The sequence below is a fragment of the Triticum dicoccoides genome, chromosome 3A (genome assembly GCF_002162155.2).
Source record: "Triticum dicoccoides isolate Atlit2015 ecotype Zavitan chromosome 3A, WEW_v2.0, whole genome shotgun sequence".
NCBI lineage: Eukaryota > Viridiplantae > Streptophyta > Magnoliopsida > Poales > Poaceae > Triticum > Triticum dicoccoides.
In genome coordinates this window covers 740,975,404-740,991,728 of record NC_041384.1, presented here as the reverse complement: position 1 = coordinate 740,991,728, position 16,325 = coordinate 740,975,404, and the positions used below count along the sequence as shown (strand labels likewise).

The 16,325-nt window shown below is 41.9% G+C and overlaps 1 protein-coding gene across 1 annotated transcript; it reads right to left on the bottom strand.

Annotated features, from left to right (window-relative positions):
- Window positions 1-3,150: 3,150 nt before the first annotated feature.
- Window positions 3,151-6,561, bottom strand: LOC119270600 (chlorophyllide a oxygenase, chloroplastic). The gene is made up of 9 exons (XM_037552613.1): window positions 6,394-6,561; window positions 5,983-6,228; window positions 5,467-5,571; window positions 5,077-5,379; window positions 4,839-4,986; window positions 4,542-4,726; window positions 4,328-4,440; window positions 3,912-4,206; window positions 3,151-3,717 (listed from the first exon to the last, which is right to left on the bottom strand). The coding sequence occupies exons 1-9, from the start codon at window positions 6,466-6,468 to the stop codon at window positions 3,535-3,537; spliced, it is 1,653 nt and encodes a 550-aa protein (XP_037408510.1). The 5' UTR covers window positions 6,469-6,561; the 3' UTR covers window positions 3,151-3,534.
- Between the last annotated feature and the right edge of the window lie 9,764 nt (window positions 6,562-16,325).

The window sequence follows — 16,325 nt, the reverse complement described above, 5'->3', positions numbered from 1 at the left end:
AAACAAGAAAACATAGCCAAACCAACGCTATGATGGAATGAACCAATCAAGACGCACAACAGACCAATCAAGATGCTAAACTTGGGCCTGACCCGTTTAACCTGCGTTCTAGGCGAGCACTCTTGCGCCCCGCAGCAAGCGAGATCAAGACGCTCCCCATGAGCGACAAACTAAGGGGCTCTCCAAAAACCGGTGCTGAGAAGACGGATTTTATAGTGTCCTGATAGGGTTGCTCACTTTACATTTGCGCCTCCTTGTTCCTTGGTAGCAGCAATCAGCAGGCCCATCTTGCTTCATGTTTTGGAGCCTCATATTGAAGAGAGATACATCGACCTGACAGAAACTGTAAAGAGAATAGAACCCTAACTTAAATCCAAAAGACTCAGCTAAGAAGTAGAATTACAATCAAGACCGAAGAATCACCTGAGCTTGAAGCCACCATCTGTCACCTGCCTCCGGCAGGGCCGGTCCTGAGATTTTGGGGGCCCGGGGCGAGATTAAAAGTCGGGGCCCTTAATATGGATGTCATAACATAAAAATGAATATACATATATATGAAATATTGATCGATAACACTTAAATGCATCTAAATCAGTATGCATATAAAATAATTTATACATATTACCTTAAAAATTTCTTCTAACAATCCTCAATGCAAAGTCAATTATGATGGGGTCGATGTGAATATGATCCAATAATTTCTTCTCGATGCATAATGTTGCCAAATTATTTATCCTCTCTGAACCATTGTTTACCTCAGATAGTTCTTCGGTAATTTCAACTTTGTAAGCCAGTCACGTGCATAGTAAATAAGATGGGGTAGGCAATGGAGATATTAGGATAACATACAACTTCTTGGACATGCTCGAAAATCTCCATATCAGACATTACACCATCTGGCAAAGTTAATCTTATAATCTTCAACTCAAAAATAAGATCATATACCTCAACATCTCATGAACCATCAAGAGAGAAAGTTTCTACAAATTTTGTGCGATACTCTTCAAGTTCAATATCATGCAATGATTTCAGAGTGCCCGAGCTCAATAATAATCCGAAAATATATCTTTAATCACCACGAGTTCTCTAAATCTACTTTTCAAAAAAGTGATCGCCATATCAACCAAAATAAAAGAAATATTTAACTTGAAAAGCCTTCTCAACTTCCAGGGTTTCTTCTTGATAATCACTTTCATCATAAATATTTCCGCACTGTGATTGTACCAAGTCAGCCGCAACTTTCTTCTTTTCTTTATTCGCTACCAGATGGATATAAAAAAAATACACCAATTGACAATTGTTGAACAGTGCCGATGTGTTGGCTATTCATCTAGGAGACTAGGAAGTAGAAACCGCAATATGAATATAAGATATAAGATATACCTCAGAGGATCGAATTGTCGATGGATGAGGAAAGCGAGGTTGCGCCCGCCGCCGGGGAATTGAAATCGGCTGACGACCTGACTGAATTAGGAAGGAAAAATCGATTTAGGGGGAAAAGGGAAAAAAGGGCCATGCGCACAATCGCGATTAGCCAAGAGACAAGCGTCGGCGGGGCGGCCGGCCGCTGGCAAATTGGAAAGTGCAGCGTGAATGCGTGCGTGATGAATGGAAAGGGATCAATCAGTTCCTTCTTTTTCTACGTGCATGTACTAACCTAAGGAACGAATTGGAAGGGATCAATATGTTCCTTCTTTTTCTACGTGCATGTACTAAAATGAAACGAATCTATCCCTGGCTCATCCAGCGTGACTCTCGCTGCGTGCGTACGCTCTTTTGGGCCATAGACGCCTTCTGTATGTACCGGGGAGGGGCCCCTCGATTTTGGGGGCCCGGGGCGGCCGCCCCCCTGCCCCTCCCCAGGGCCGGCCCTGACCTCCGGCACCACCACAGCAGCCACTGAAGGAAAAGAGAACAAAACAATTGTTCATTCACGTTTAATGCGACCCCATCATTGATCTATAACTTTTGAGACTTCCAAAGTGGCTTGCCAAAGGTGAAGCCATGTAGTTGAAAAATCTAGCCAGGGCGGCACCTTGGACATGCCATATAACTCCAGATTTGGCACCCCCACGCGACGGTGTCGAATGAGGAAACCTGAACTGTCTTCAACCATGAATTCACTGTCTTCTAGCTATCAAAGACGTTGATCACTGTCGGCACGCGCTCTTGAACAACCTCATGTGCTCCGGGCCGACAGCAGAGCGAACGTTGTCGTAATGACAAAGCATGAGGACACAATCCACCACAAAGGATGTCGCCGCAGCCACACCATACCCACTTGAATAGACTAGCACACAAATCCATCACCTACCATACAGCAGAACACCATGTAGAGGACGGATCTGGAGCTTCATTAAAGTGGACTTCTCTCAACATGAATTGTTTGACAATATGTTATTTGGTTGAGTTTTTGTTATTGTCGGAAAGATATGTGTGACTATATGTTAATTGGTTGAGTTTTTTATTGTTGTTGGAAAGTTAACTAAATAGTACATAAATATATTCTTCCATCACAGAAGGATTACTTCTTCAATTTTTTAAAGCTCTTCACATTTTCTAAAATCTCAAATGGTTGTATTGTTTATAAAAGAGAAATGTATTTTTTTGCCAATCAACTATTTTAAAACTATAGAAATGATCCCTTAACTCCAAAACATCAAATTTCACTCCCTTAACTTTCAAAACACGACAAGTTTAGCCCCTCGTGCCCCCTCGGGTGGTTTCTTGCTAACATGGAGTGGATTTGACTCGAACTACGTGGGACCCTCCTATCAGTGGCGGAAGGAGCCACGCAAAATATAGTGCACCGAATGACCTCAAAGGCTCGAGCTTAGGACCTTAGGTACCGGTATTTGAGTTTCTGCCACAGACAGGCATGTCCCACATAGTTCAAGCCAAAAACCACTCCACGGCAGCAAGAAACCACCTGAAGTGGCACGAGGGACTAAACTTATCTGATTTTGAAAGTTTAGGGACTAAAGTTTGCTGGTTTGGAGTTGAGTGACCATTCCTATACTCTCGAAAGAGTTGAGGGATGAAAAATAAACATTTCCCTTTATAATTCCCTAGAGAATGCTTTCGCCTAAAACCCTTTACATACCAACATGAGGATTATAAATTTATAATTCCCTAGAGACAACACTATGATTATCATAAAACCATTTCTCAGAGGAGCATGCTTTTGCCATACAATTATGTACGCTTTGACAGTAACATTGGAGGATACTTTACATGAATGAAGGGAGGGGGAGAAAAAAAGAACAGAAAATCAACCTCAGATTACAATTGCATCAGTTGATGCCGCCGCTAGTGTACAATTAACAATACACAATTGCAATGATGGTGCCCATTATCCTTTTCACAGGGCTTCCTTCCCAGAATCCTTCTATCTGTAGCAATATTTGGCCAGATGAACAACCGCGCTGCGACGCACGACCAAATAATCTGTGCATACGGGTCATCTGTCTGCCATTGCCAGGCAAAGAAATGGCACGAGAGAGAAAGAGACTACAGGTGATGTCATGTGTTTGCCTATGATCCACTCTCAATTTCGTTGCTGAACGGTAACCGATCGACACCCCTCTCGACTGCATCCCTCCATAGCCGATACCGGATGCCGAGCTTGTCATACGACACTGGCCAGTTCCAAACGTTAGCTCCATTGTTCATTCGGTCTTGTTGGCCGAGCACAAGCCGCAGATCCTCATTCAAGACCTGCAAAAGATCGTGAAATATTGCCATTGTCAGAACAGTTAGACACGATTGTTGAAACCAATTCAAGTCCCGTCTGACTTAGTTTGCAAATGACAGTTATAGCTGTCATGTTGACTTGTTATAGTTATGAAGAACTAAAACCACGACAATAATTATTGAACGGAGGGAGTGTAGCCACAAAATTTGGGACTTGCCTTCTCAGCGAAATGTGACCACAACAGGTGCATGAAAGGCATGTGCTTCATCCAGGGTGCGAAGTCGAGAGACATCCGGTACAACAGCCTGGTTTTATTCGTCGATGAGGGCAAGCATACATGGAGCTGGTGGAGATGCGTTGCACATTGTTGGGTGCTCTTCCCTTCTAGCTTTCCAGGCTTGGAGATGCCAATGGTTGACAAGACCATGCAGGGCGGTCGGAACTCCATATCGATGGGATAAGGATCCCAGTACCCTTGGAGCCCAGATGTAGGTGTCAAGAACTTCACAAAGCTGAGAATAATAACACAAACTCAACATGTTGGTTTGTACAGACATAATATGACCATGCATAGAAAATTGTTCCTTCATCAGCCAGGTCTACTATTTGGTGCCATAAGATGTATAGAAATACCTTGGAACACTCCAGCCCTTGGCAAAGGTGGATGTATGAGTAAAAGGGGCATGAGCGAGGTCTAGTAGATTGTCCAAGAGAAGTCCATGTTCCACCGGTAGCTCCATCACTATCTGTTCAATGATCAAGAAGAATACTCAGTCCAGTCCAGAACTGAAATATACAGGACACCTGGACAATAGCACAACTGCTACAGCATCATGATGTTCTTTACCTCTGCATGGATTGTAAACCCTGAAGGGGGCAGCAGGGAAGGGATGGTGGGTGTAGGGGTGTCATCGCCGGGCCAGATCCAGACCATTCCTTCTTGCTCGAAGCACGGCAATGCCCGGATGCGCACGTTGAGCATCTTTGTTGATGGCATTTTCTCGCATTTTCCGTCAGTCGAATACTCCCACCCTGAAGGTTGTTCATAGAAGATGCAATATTACTTGGACATCATCATTTAAATGTCACAACACTAATGAGCATAAGAAACCTGACTGAACAAAAAATTGCTCCAAGTTCTTACCATGGTAAGGGCAAGTGATTCTACCCTCATTCACTGAACCAAGATCAAGAGGGCAGGCTCTGTGAGCACATGTATTCTGCACACATCCAGGCCTTTTATCTTTTCCGCGGAATATTACCCACTGTTCCTCGAAACAATCTATGGGCACCTGAGAGCACACACACAAACTTGTCAAATAAACACATGTATCTAAGACCGCAAACTATCAATTAGCTTTGAGACAGGCATTTTGCTCTACCATTGTGTCATCCTTCAGGTCACTGGAAAAAGCCACCGGGTACCAGAAGTTCTTCAGATTGGCACTGTAAGGCTTGACAGGGCCAGAAATGTTGAGACTGCGACGCTTCGGTTTTTTAGCTCCGACTCGGACCGTGGAGGAAGTGCTCGTAGTTGTATCAAGAGAAGTACTCGGATCAAGAGAAGCGCAATCGGCCGTGTTTGCGAAAGCGCTCCCATCCGACAACAGCCTCTCATTGACCACCGTCTCCATTTGTGCTAGCTTATCGAGGGCCGACGACACTCTGGATTCCGATAAATAAAGCTGTACGATGTACAGTTAACAGTGAGGTTCCATACAGGTATGCAAGGTCTTTATCAGGATTCTTCCGAGTTCCGACAACAAATATACCTGGTTGTGAGCCTTTGCCAGTTCCTCCTGTAGACCGTCAAGGTCTTTCCTCAGGTTCCCAACCGACTTGAAGTCCCTCGCTAAAGGGTTAAGAACCTCCACCACCTGCATTCCATTTTGCACAATTCAGGTTATATATAGTCCACAACTACTAGTTTCATCCACAATTTCAACCTCAGGCATCTATCTAATATCCATTGATCATTTATTTATGCCTTAATCTAACCAGTAGTACTCATTGTGAAATTCAGTAAGTGCAGACTGAGACATTTCTATGAACTTACTACTACAGTACTACCTACTATCTACCATTATACGTAAGTTAATTTCAACATCAAACATATATCTAACATCCATTGTTCCATATATGCCTTACCCTGATCAGTACCAACCATGGTGAAATTCAGCAAGTGCAGACAGAAACATTTCTCTGAACTTTTTTTCAGGTAACATTTCTCTGAACCTACTGCAAGTACTAGCTACCATTATTCAGAGTTCAGAACATATTTTTCATACCTTGTTGTGAAGCACCATGATGGTGAGCAGGTCCTGCCGGGCCCTCCAGTCACAGTACTGGATGTCGAAGCGGACGACGTCGAGCGCCTGCTTGGCCTCCAGGTACTGGCCCTTCTCGATCGGAACCCTTGGGCCGGGGTCATCGACATGGAACAGGGCCTCCCAGTGGTGGTTATCCTTCAGGTAGTCGGCACTATCATCCCTGAGCACCGCGTACACCTTGATTCCGCCATATCTGCCAACTCCCTGCACCACAGTTTCGACAAAAAGAGAACCATCATGAGTTACTCAGTTCACCATGGTGGGTGGGGTGCAGTTCGACCAGCAGAGAACTGGACAATTTGGGGATACACTAGAAATTCAGAAACTCTGAAGAAGTTTCGGGATAATTTGTTCATGGAGAGAACTGACCTTTCGGGAGAGGCAGCGGAAGGAGGGCTTGATGAGCAGGTGCGGCACCAGGGAGAGCGAGGCCACTGTGGTCATGGACGCTGCCGCCGGCCGCCGTCGAGCAGCGGGAAAAGAGGGATTTTTTCGGGGTCCGGGGAAATTCCTATATCTCTGTTTCTCGGAGAAGGAAGAAGATGTGTGCGTGGAATGGATATTTTTGCCGGAAATCAGTCGATTTTTCGCGGCTGAAGTGTGCCTGACGCCTCGCGACGATAAGGGGAGGGGGCTGCCCGCGATCTCCACGAGCCTCCCGCGTGTTGCCACGTGGGAGCCGGCGTCCGGGCTCCGGCCATGATGTGGAGGCCTCCGCCACCACGCAGACTTTTGGACCCAGTGTTTCTTGCTGGCCCGGGACAGGAAATTATCAGCAAGGTACTTCTACTTTCCTTTTATTTCTTTTTTGAGTTGAAAGACTTCTACCAAAAATCCAATCGGCTCTTGGGAGCATATGCTTCTGCCCGTCAAAAATGTTTTTTGTAATGTCAAAAAATAATAAAAAAATAGATGTATTTATTGTCGCACCCAAATGGTACCTGCAATTATTTAGTGAAAAAGCTTAAACTATTTGACCAGTGCGGCAAAACATATCAAACGCCAAATATTACCTTCAAATGCTACACTTAATTTTGTATTTTTCATCAACGAAGCATCGGTATCCCGTTTTACATGAAAATTGTCAAACACACTTGTTAGTATACCTGGCCATGGGAAACCCGGCCCGGCCCGGACGCTGCTCCCGGGCTGGGCTCGGGCCTAGATTTTGAGCCCGATGGCCGGGCCAGGCCCGGACCCGTCATATTTGCGATTTTCTGAAGGGGCCTGGCCCGAGGCCAGAGGCCCGTCGGGCTTTTGTGTGTTCGGGCCTGGCTCGGGCCTAAAAACCAGGCCCGATGGCCGGGCCTGGGTTTTTTGCCTCGGGCTTGGCTAGGCCCGGCCCGGCCCGAAGCCCGGCCCGGCCCGAGGTTTGGCCAGGTATACTTGTTAGACTAACATGAACAGCCAAATAAAATCAGTTTTTTTTAAAAAAAACTCACTATTTATTTTGAATTTACTGTTCATCAGGGAGTATATGCTCCCCAGAGCCAAAACTTTTACTACTTTTCTTGACACAGTACAATCACATATACCTACATACACTCACCTCTTCGGACGCACGAACACATCCTATTTCTATTACCTCCAAGATAATGAGCTGGCATCACATCTTGATATTGACCGCCAGCGCAAGCGCCTCGTAGTCAAGGAAAACATCTCCTCCTATTAAAGGAACATCCACAGGAAACTTAAAATAAATCCAGCAAAGTTGCAAGTACCAGTGCCAAGTCTAGGAATAGAACCTTGGTGGACTGGTTCCACCAAAAGGAAGCTAGCCATCTGGGCTACACTCAGTTTGCGACTTCTACTTTCTGAGACATGTGTTGTGTAGTAAGAGCATCTCTTTTCTTTTTTAAAAAGGAGGGTAATACTAGCCACTCCATTAAATTACAGACATTATGGTAGCTACTTAAGGACAAAATAAAGCTCTCCAAAATGTGTCTTAACTTTAAGAGTGACCTCACCCAGCCGGTTTCCAAACAAATTTAACTATATTAGTAGGTGGAGGTAGGTCAAAAATCATATGGATCTTATGCCAAAGTAGGGTCGCAAATAAATAAACAATAAAAAGATTATGTACCTAGTACTTCCCCTATAGCTACAATTTCACAAAAGTTTGAGGAGTTATCCCTCAAAACTTGCCCCTTCAACACAAATTTGCTCTGAAAAGAGGCATTTTTGGTAAAGTTGAGCTCTACGCCCCTGTCCTGTATGCATGACGCAAACATTGGCTCGGTGCTCGATTCACCCCTATGCCTCTATAAATCCCCGCCGACACATCTCCAAACCCTGACCTACCTCGCCGCCTCCCATTTTCCCACTAAATAGAGGGGGGTTGAGTCGTCATCGCTGCCGCTATCTACCACGAGCTCCCCGTCCACCCAACGCGTCATGAGCCACCTCGAGCCTCATCCATGGTCCGCTCGAGCCCCAATGTCTCGGCATTGCTCTCCACCGCGCGCCGGACCGAAATCACAGTTGAGGCCGCATCCATTGTCGCCACGCGCGAGGCTACAGAGGCTACCGACACCATTTCGAGCTCCTCCTCTTCGTCAGGCAATGAGAAGGAGGGAAAGGAAGGGATGCCGGTCCCGGAACAGGAGGACAAGAGGGCGGCAGTGCGGTAGATATCATCTCATGGGAGGAGGTTGAGTGATAATACAAGCACACCATGTACCAGGAGGAGGAGGAGGAGGAGGGAGGAGGAGGAGGAGGAGGAGGAGAAGAAGTGGTGTGCATCCTACCTGCACGCAGCGGAGGAGTATCACAAAACCGAGGAATCAATCATGGACGAGCACGAGGTAGCATGCAAATTCCGCACACTCAGCGCCACCAAGACGGTGGTGTGGATGCAGTCATCGAGGTCTCCAACGACGACGAGGAGTTCTTTTACTGTTTTTTGCTCGTTCGTGCTCAACCTAGTGACAATACATTGTTTAATTAAGCTATGCTTGAGTTTAGTGCTATAGTATTTCTATAATTATTGCTCTAAAATGTGTTTGAGTGACTTTAGTGCAAACCTAAGCTTTTGTTGATTTGAAATTTTCAAGTTGGCGTGAAAAAACGTATCGTGGGAAACAAAGTTCTGTGTCATTCGAGACGGGTGATCGGGAGGCCCCAAACTACTTTTTCTGGGAGACTTCGCTGTGCGCCCTCCCCCTCGCCGCGGCCGGTCTATTGTGTTGTGAAAGGACGGTTGGTGCTAATGGTCACCGCTGTCTATAGTCAATCACTGTTTTCATCACTTCGAGATTTTTCTTTTTATCCATCCACAGGCATAACTTCGGTCTTGTATGACTTAGCTCTGTGTCGATGTGATCGTGTGTGTGTGTGTGTGTGTGTGTGTGTGCATTTCAGTTATGTATGGGCCAGGTATGTACTGATTATGAGTCAACAAAAATCATCCTTTATAATAAAAAGTGGCAAAGTATCACTCAAAGATATAAAATCTCTAGAAATTGCATTGTTCTATCAACGAAATGTTGGGGAAGAGCTAATCGGCATGTGAAGAAATGCTTTCAAGCTGTTGCAATTTCGGAGTAGAACGAGGGGGCACGCGCACAAAAAGGGCCTCCTTGTACATGTAGTCACAGTGTAACCATGGATGGATAGATTGGGGGATAAGAGGCGGGTTACGTTGGTGTCGGGACGCGCCAAGGTGGCACCCGGGTTTCCGTTCCCGCGTGGGGACGCAGAGGCGCTCCCTACTGGCCATTAATCAGTTCTCGCGCTACCATCCCAAGAAAAAACCCTCCTCTGCCCACGTGAGTGACAGCGAGAATCTGTTGCAGTCGCTTCTCCACTTATTCCACTCCATGGAATATTTCTTGTTCCTTTTTCTAGGATCATCTGTTCTTCTTTTCACTCGCCTGTGACCGTAACGATGTGATGCAACTCTACAGCAGCCCATCCCCGGCCTAGCCCAGCACGGCTGCGTTGCAAGGCCTCGCCTGGTATGGCGTCGTTTACCCCGGCCTGCTTAAGCAGACCAAATGAACTCGGCCCGGCACTAGGCGCACGCCTAAGCATCTCCTATTTGCCGCATTAAGCGTCCATTACAGTGCGGACGTAATTCGAACTGCGCTCCTTCCGGTTTAGTACCCAACACACTAACTGAGTGGTTCACCGGAATATAAAAAGATATATGTTTCAAAAAATGTTAATCATGTATTAATAAATTACTAAACCTGTATATTAAAAATGTTCCTAGTGTATACAAAAAATGTATAATGTGTATGAAAAAAATAAGAAATAAAAAATTGTCAAAAATGTTAATCACTTATTTGAAAAATGTTAAAAGAAAACGAAGAAAACCAATAAAAATCGAAAAAGAAACACGAAGAAACATAGCAAAAAGGGAAACAAAGAAAGAAAAGCAAAAAAACCAGTAATAAGATTGAAAAATAAATAAAAACCGGTAAAAACAGTGAAAGAAACAAAGAAAAATGATAATAAAACATAAAATCAGGGAAGAAAGAAAAGGAAACCAAAAGGCGAAGAAAAAGGATAAAAGGAGACAAATAAGCACATATAACAAGCGTGCGGGCGACCACACTAACGGGCCAGCCCATATGCACGAACCCTTAAGGGGAGACGGATGCTACCCTCGCTATAAGTGAGATATAGCATTCGTGCGACACTAGGCCACGACTTTGTCTCGCCCGAAGCGAGACGAAAGAACCACAAGGGCAACTAAACAACGGGAACGCTCCAAAGGCTTTCGGCAGCAGACAATTTGATGGGCCGGCATTACGCGCGAGCAGACCAAGTAGCGCGCTTAGCTGTTGCCATATGTCACATGTTGCATTAATCCGAGGGTTAACATTTTTATTTCTGCATTTTTTTTAGTTTTTGGATTTTACTTGGCCTTTAGTAGGTTTTCTTCACTTTTTTTCATGAAGCACAGTTGTGCTTTTGGTTTTTTCAGTCTCAGTTTTTTTGTTTCCGCCTTTTCTTCAGATTTCGCTTTTTCAGTTCCTTTTTTGGGTTTTAGTTTTTTGGTTTTATTTTTTTTGCAAACCTATTAACAAGGGATTTACTTTCAAAGATCTCAACACGAGAAACACAACAATGCTTCATGATTCCGATGCACGGTTTAGGAGATGAAACTTTTTGAAATAAATCAATCTAAAAAACACAAAACTCATAGGCTGTAACAAGTGTCACACATGCGCTACACGACTTGTAACCACGGAGTAGGTGGGTGTGACCTTTGCAAGGGGTGCCCCTTAATTAGTGATTTTGAAGAACCACTTGCCTCTCGCACTTCCAAAATGGGCTGACCCGGTGAGGAAGGAGCACTGAATCACTAGCCCATGTCATGTTCTGCTGCTTTTCTTTTAAATTATATTTATAAATTAAAAATACTTTGCATATTATTAAAAAAATCATTATGCGTTTAAAGAAAGCTCATGTAGTGTAAACAAATATTTGAGACAAATTAAAAAATGTTGCTAGCATTTGAAAAAATCATAACATTAAAATATGTTCACGTGTTCCAATAATATGTTCCTAACATTTATGAAAATGTTTATAAAATGTAAATAATGTCTGCGTAATCTGGGAAAAATGTTACATACCAGTCAGAAAAACGATTGTGACATTGATGAAACAATGTTTTGCATTGTAAAAATATGGCCGTGACATTATAAAAACTGTTTATACAATGTAGAAAAATGTTCGCATTTTTTTAAATCGTACCATTTTGAAAAATGGTCGTGACATTTAAAAAGCTAGAATAACTAATACCCAATTTTCATGGATATCTATTACAAGCGGTCCTATTTCACCTAGAAGAGAATCTATGTACATAGCCATAAAAAAACCAACAAATGAGCAATGCCAATGAGTCATAGAAAAATCCTTTGTAAACACATACTCTAGTTCTTTTTTTTATATAAATTTGCACCTAAAATAGCTGTGCACTCTAGAAGCCTCTATATAAATTTAGATGGTATAGATCTCTACCAAGATATTTAAGGATACGAAATAGACACAAACATATACATGCATATAAGTGCTACAAATTAATACATATTTGATCGATCCTGATATGATTTGACCAAAGTCTTTATGCTGCAGTGTATGAAAATGGGAAGACCTATTTTCACTATGTTTTGTATCATCTTTGGTTCAAACCTTAATGCAAGTGTATTTATAAGTGGATACCAAAATTCTATAATGAAAATATTACATCTTAAATTGGAAATATTGCTATGTGATTAATTTTGGTAAGTGTAGTGAAAAATATACGAGAAAATAACTAAATTTAGGTTTGAAGAATCATTGGTATCACATGTGATGCTATGGGTTGGACTGAGTTTCTGTATAATAATTTCATAATTCTCATATTAAATAAATGATGGGCACTCATAGCACATGTAGATCTCTAATCTGTTTCCAAATGTTGGAGTTTAAGTTTGATAATCAGTAGAAATTTTGTACTTTCATTTGTGTTCTATGGTGCAAGTGGTCATGATTATATGTTTAAGACATTTTTTGAATGGACCAATGTTGATGTTTTATTTCTCAGCACGATGTTTAGTTGAAATTGCCGAAATAATGATGCGGTGGGTGGAAAGCGACAACCAGTTTTCCTTCATTCTCGTGTTGTGCCTAGTTGTTTGGAAAAAACAATCATGTCGGTCAATTTTTCCTGGATTGTCCAATCTGCATGCTTCATCTAGCACGCCACTCTATGCCAAGCACCACCAACACCATAGAAGGTCGGCATCCCACTTCACCATCCTACCCTACTTGAGTTGTCTTTGCCTCCTCGATCATTTCTCTTAGACTAGTTTGTCTCCACTATCAACGACCGCACCCCGGCCCCGCAATGCAAGCCTATGACTTCCCGCCACCGACTACTAGGGGAAAATCTATAGGGTGGTTGCCTATATACTGTAGGAGATTTGGAGATGGATCGGAACAGGGAAGTCCGACAAAATATTGTCTACTCATCCCGACCCATCCGTCGCCCAACATCCAAAGTACAACCCCTAAAAAACCCGAATAGCCAGCCTACCACTCCCATCCCCGATTCTGCGCTCCCAAACTAGCAGGCTGCCTCGCCGCCTGTCTCACTTCCGTTGGACACTCAAGAGGCCAGGATCCGTCCATGTTGCCCCGCCAGCCTGGCGCCAATGCACCCAGTGTAATCATGCATAGCGGCGGCCGGTCTGCACGTAGTAGCACCGTAAAATAGTTCTGCCTACCCCGATGGTCAGCTGTCCATAGGCATTCAGCTACACTGGGTGGACTGATTCTACATTGTCTACATTTCCTAATTTTTTATTGGTTCCTTACGCACCGCGAATTATGGGTTGTTGTGATTATATCCATTGATTATTTTATCAGGTGGATTTTTTGAGGAAATGCCATCATGAGTCACTTTATTAACTTGATAATATAGTTACACCATTCACCATAGCATTAACCAAGAAATCTGGGGTTCATCGACCCAATTACACGTCCCATTACTACCATAAGCAAATTTAACTATAGTATGCGCTACTTCGTTCACTTCCTAGTTAAAATGCAAAAAGTGAACTGAATCAATCATACCAACCATGATTGATAGTGCTATCTGGCCGTACATGAACACATAACTTTCCCCATAATTTGTTGTGTGAAATTATGTTATATGATTGATAAAATGTAATTTTTTCTTATAGAATTGTCAAAGATGAAGAGGACCAGAGATAATGCTTCCCTTTTCTAGAAACATATTGCAAAGAACAATATGCTAGTAAGTAGATAACTAGTGTTTATGTCGATATGTATTCTTCATTTATGCAAAATATAAACTTAATTTATAAATTTAATATGTTTGTAAGATCATATTTAATTGTGCTATTGGTAAATTAATGAATGTGTTGGCATGCCATGTTATTGTAGTTTTATCTTAGTCTGATAACGTTTTTAGTTAAAAATATGTCCAAAATGTAAACGGTTTCGTCCGGTTTGTATGAAATGCGTTGTGTTTGCATGAATTTGTTTTTTGAAAAAGTTTTTGAAATGCATGCGGACAACGTTGGATGGCGGCCTCTGGCATCAGTGTTTGCAGACAGATTCCGGAGCAAATTTGCAGATCACCGTTGAGATGCCCTTATATAGCAAAAAAGAAAGCCAATTCATCTTACTAAGAACATATCTAAGCATTTCGGTTGTACGTTCTCTAAGAATATCCTTTGTTTGTTCCATTCCATACATTCAATACGCCAATGGCACACATAGACGAGTTGCGGATCTATAGTTATTGACATGATGGTTTTCCAAATCATGGAGTGCATGCATAAAGCTTGATGTGATGTATTGGTTTGACTTTGAGTGGATTACAAGTTAGTATTGTTTTCATGGATGAACAAAAGAAAATAACTAATACCCAGTTTTCATGGATATCTATCACAAGCGGTCCTATTTCACAAAGTAGAAAATCCATGTACATAGCCATGAAAGAACCAACAAATGAGAAATGCCAATGTTGCATAGAAAAATCCTTTGCAAACACCTTGATATACCGGTAATTGCTATCTGAGCCTGGGCTCATCTGCTCCAAATAAATAGTAAAATCATAAAAAATAGCAGAAACATTCAAATGATTCTTTTTTTTGCATGCAAGATGCTTGAGTTGTGATGCAAGAATTGGTGGTGTTTTGACACTCGAGAATCTTGTGGCAAAGCACAAAAAATGATCTTGGAACATAGCATTTTTTTTAAACTTCCTCAGAAGCTTGATTTTTCTTTTGCTAAGAGCTACCCAAATGCCGAAACTCCACTAAATTCGGCATGGGCATCAGGCATTCGCTATTTTTCTATCTTTACTGTTTATCCACGGGAGCAGATGAGCCCGACAGCCAAATCGTTGCGTCCATAACTACTCTACTTTTTCTTATGAATTTACAACACAAATAATTGTTCCCTCTGGAAACCTCTAAAAAATTATATATAGATGGTAGAGGTCTCTACCGAGATAATTAATTATACAAAAATTGACACAAACATATACATATACATGCATCTAAGTGCTTAAAATCAACCATATTTGATTGATTCTATGTGATTTAAAAAAAATCGGTGTAGTATATCAAAATAGGAAAAACTAATGTCACTCTGTTTTGTACCGATTTTTTTTCTAACTTCAATGCATGTGTATTTATTGCTGGACACTAATATTGTATAACAAAAATATTACACCTTAATGTTCATAACATCGTTATGTGATTAATTTTACTAAGTGTAATGGAAAATATATGAAAAATTAACTAAATTTAGGCCTGCAAAATACTCGGTATGATTTATTAGTCAGGCCACAAAAGTAATCGAGTTTTACTATGTATAATTTAATCCATCATGTTTAAAATAAATGAGGGGTGCCCATGATAATGTAAAGATAGTAGATAAATATGCACTCTCTTCTTACAATTATCCATCAATTACATGCCCAATTATTTCAACACACTCGGGTGATCCAATATCCCAAGTGAAGTTCATTGCTAACATGTCGTTCAATATAATGAACTAGACATTGTTATTGTTCTGTACAATTAGAAACAGATTGCACAGCTAATGATTCACAATTTGAATTAGATTGGAAAATAAATCACAATAGTTTTTAATGATAACTGCCAAAACAAAATCAAAACATGTTGTCAAAATGTTCTAAAGGGTACAGTCTTCCCATCAGAATAGAGACCAGTTATAACATGAAATTCTTAGACCTGTCTAAGGTTCATCATTCTAAATTTAAAATTAAGAAGAATAGAGATATACATATTTATAATGGTTCTTAGTGTCACAACTACAATTAGAAGTCCACTACAATTGTAGGAAAAATCTGTGTAAGCAAAGTTCTACGATAAAAGTAAGCCACACACTTTTGTCCAATGTCTACTATCACATAATGCAAATGAAGACATGGATCACCGATTGCTCAGATGGGTTGCAGTTCGTATTATTTTGAGCAATATTCGCAATGGAGCTATTGTGGGGTTGTTGGCATGTCGTCTTCTTCCATTGTAATCTTGCAGAGAAGTAGCTTCAGTCAACTAAAACAATATCCAATTTCCACATGTTGTCAGTGTCAGTGGGAGCACAGACAGTAGAGACGAAATGTTAATATTTCCTGTAATAGATTTATGAAACCATCTGCCTAGCCATCAATCAAACCTTAGTTTTATTGGGACAAAAGAAACAATTACTGTAGCAATAAATTGGACTATTCTCATGAACAAATTAGTATTTGGATATCACAACCTGTGCCGTTACCAATAATATAATCACGCTGCTCTATGTTCTAG

What these genes read in the sequence shown, in the direction of transcription:
- LOC119270600 (XM_037552613.1), bottom strand. Translation starts at nt 6,468, where the DNA reads ATGACCACAGTGGCCTCGCTCTCCCTGGTGCCGCACCTGCTCATCAAG. An exon ending in TCCGCTGCCTCTCCCGAAAG is followed by an intron (nt 6,229 to 6,393) that starts GTCAGTTCTCTC and finishes ACTGTGGTGCAG; the next exon opens with GGAGTTGGCAGATATGGCGG. An exon ending in AATCACTTGCCCTTACCATG is followed by an intron (nt 4,727 to 4,838) that starts GTAAGAACTTGG and finishes AACAACCTTCAG; the next exon opens with GGTGGGAGTATTCGACTGAC.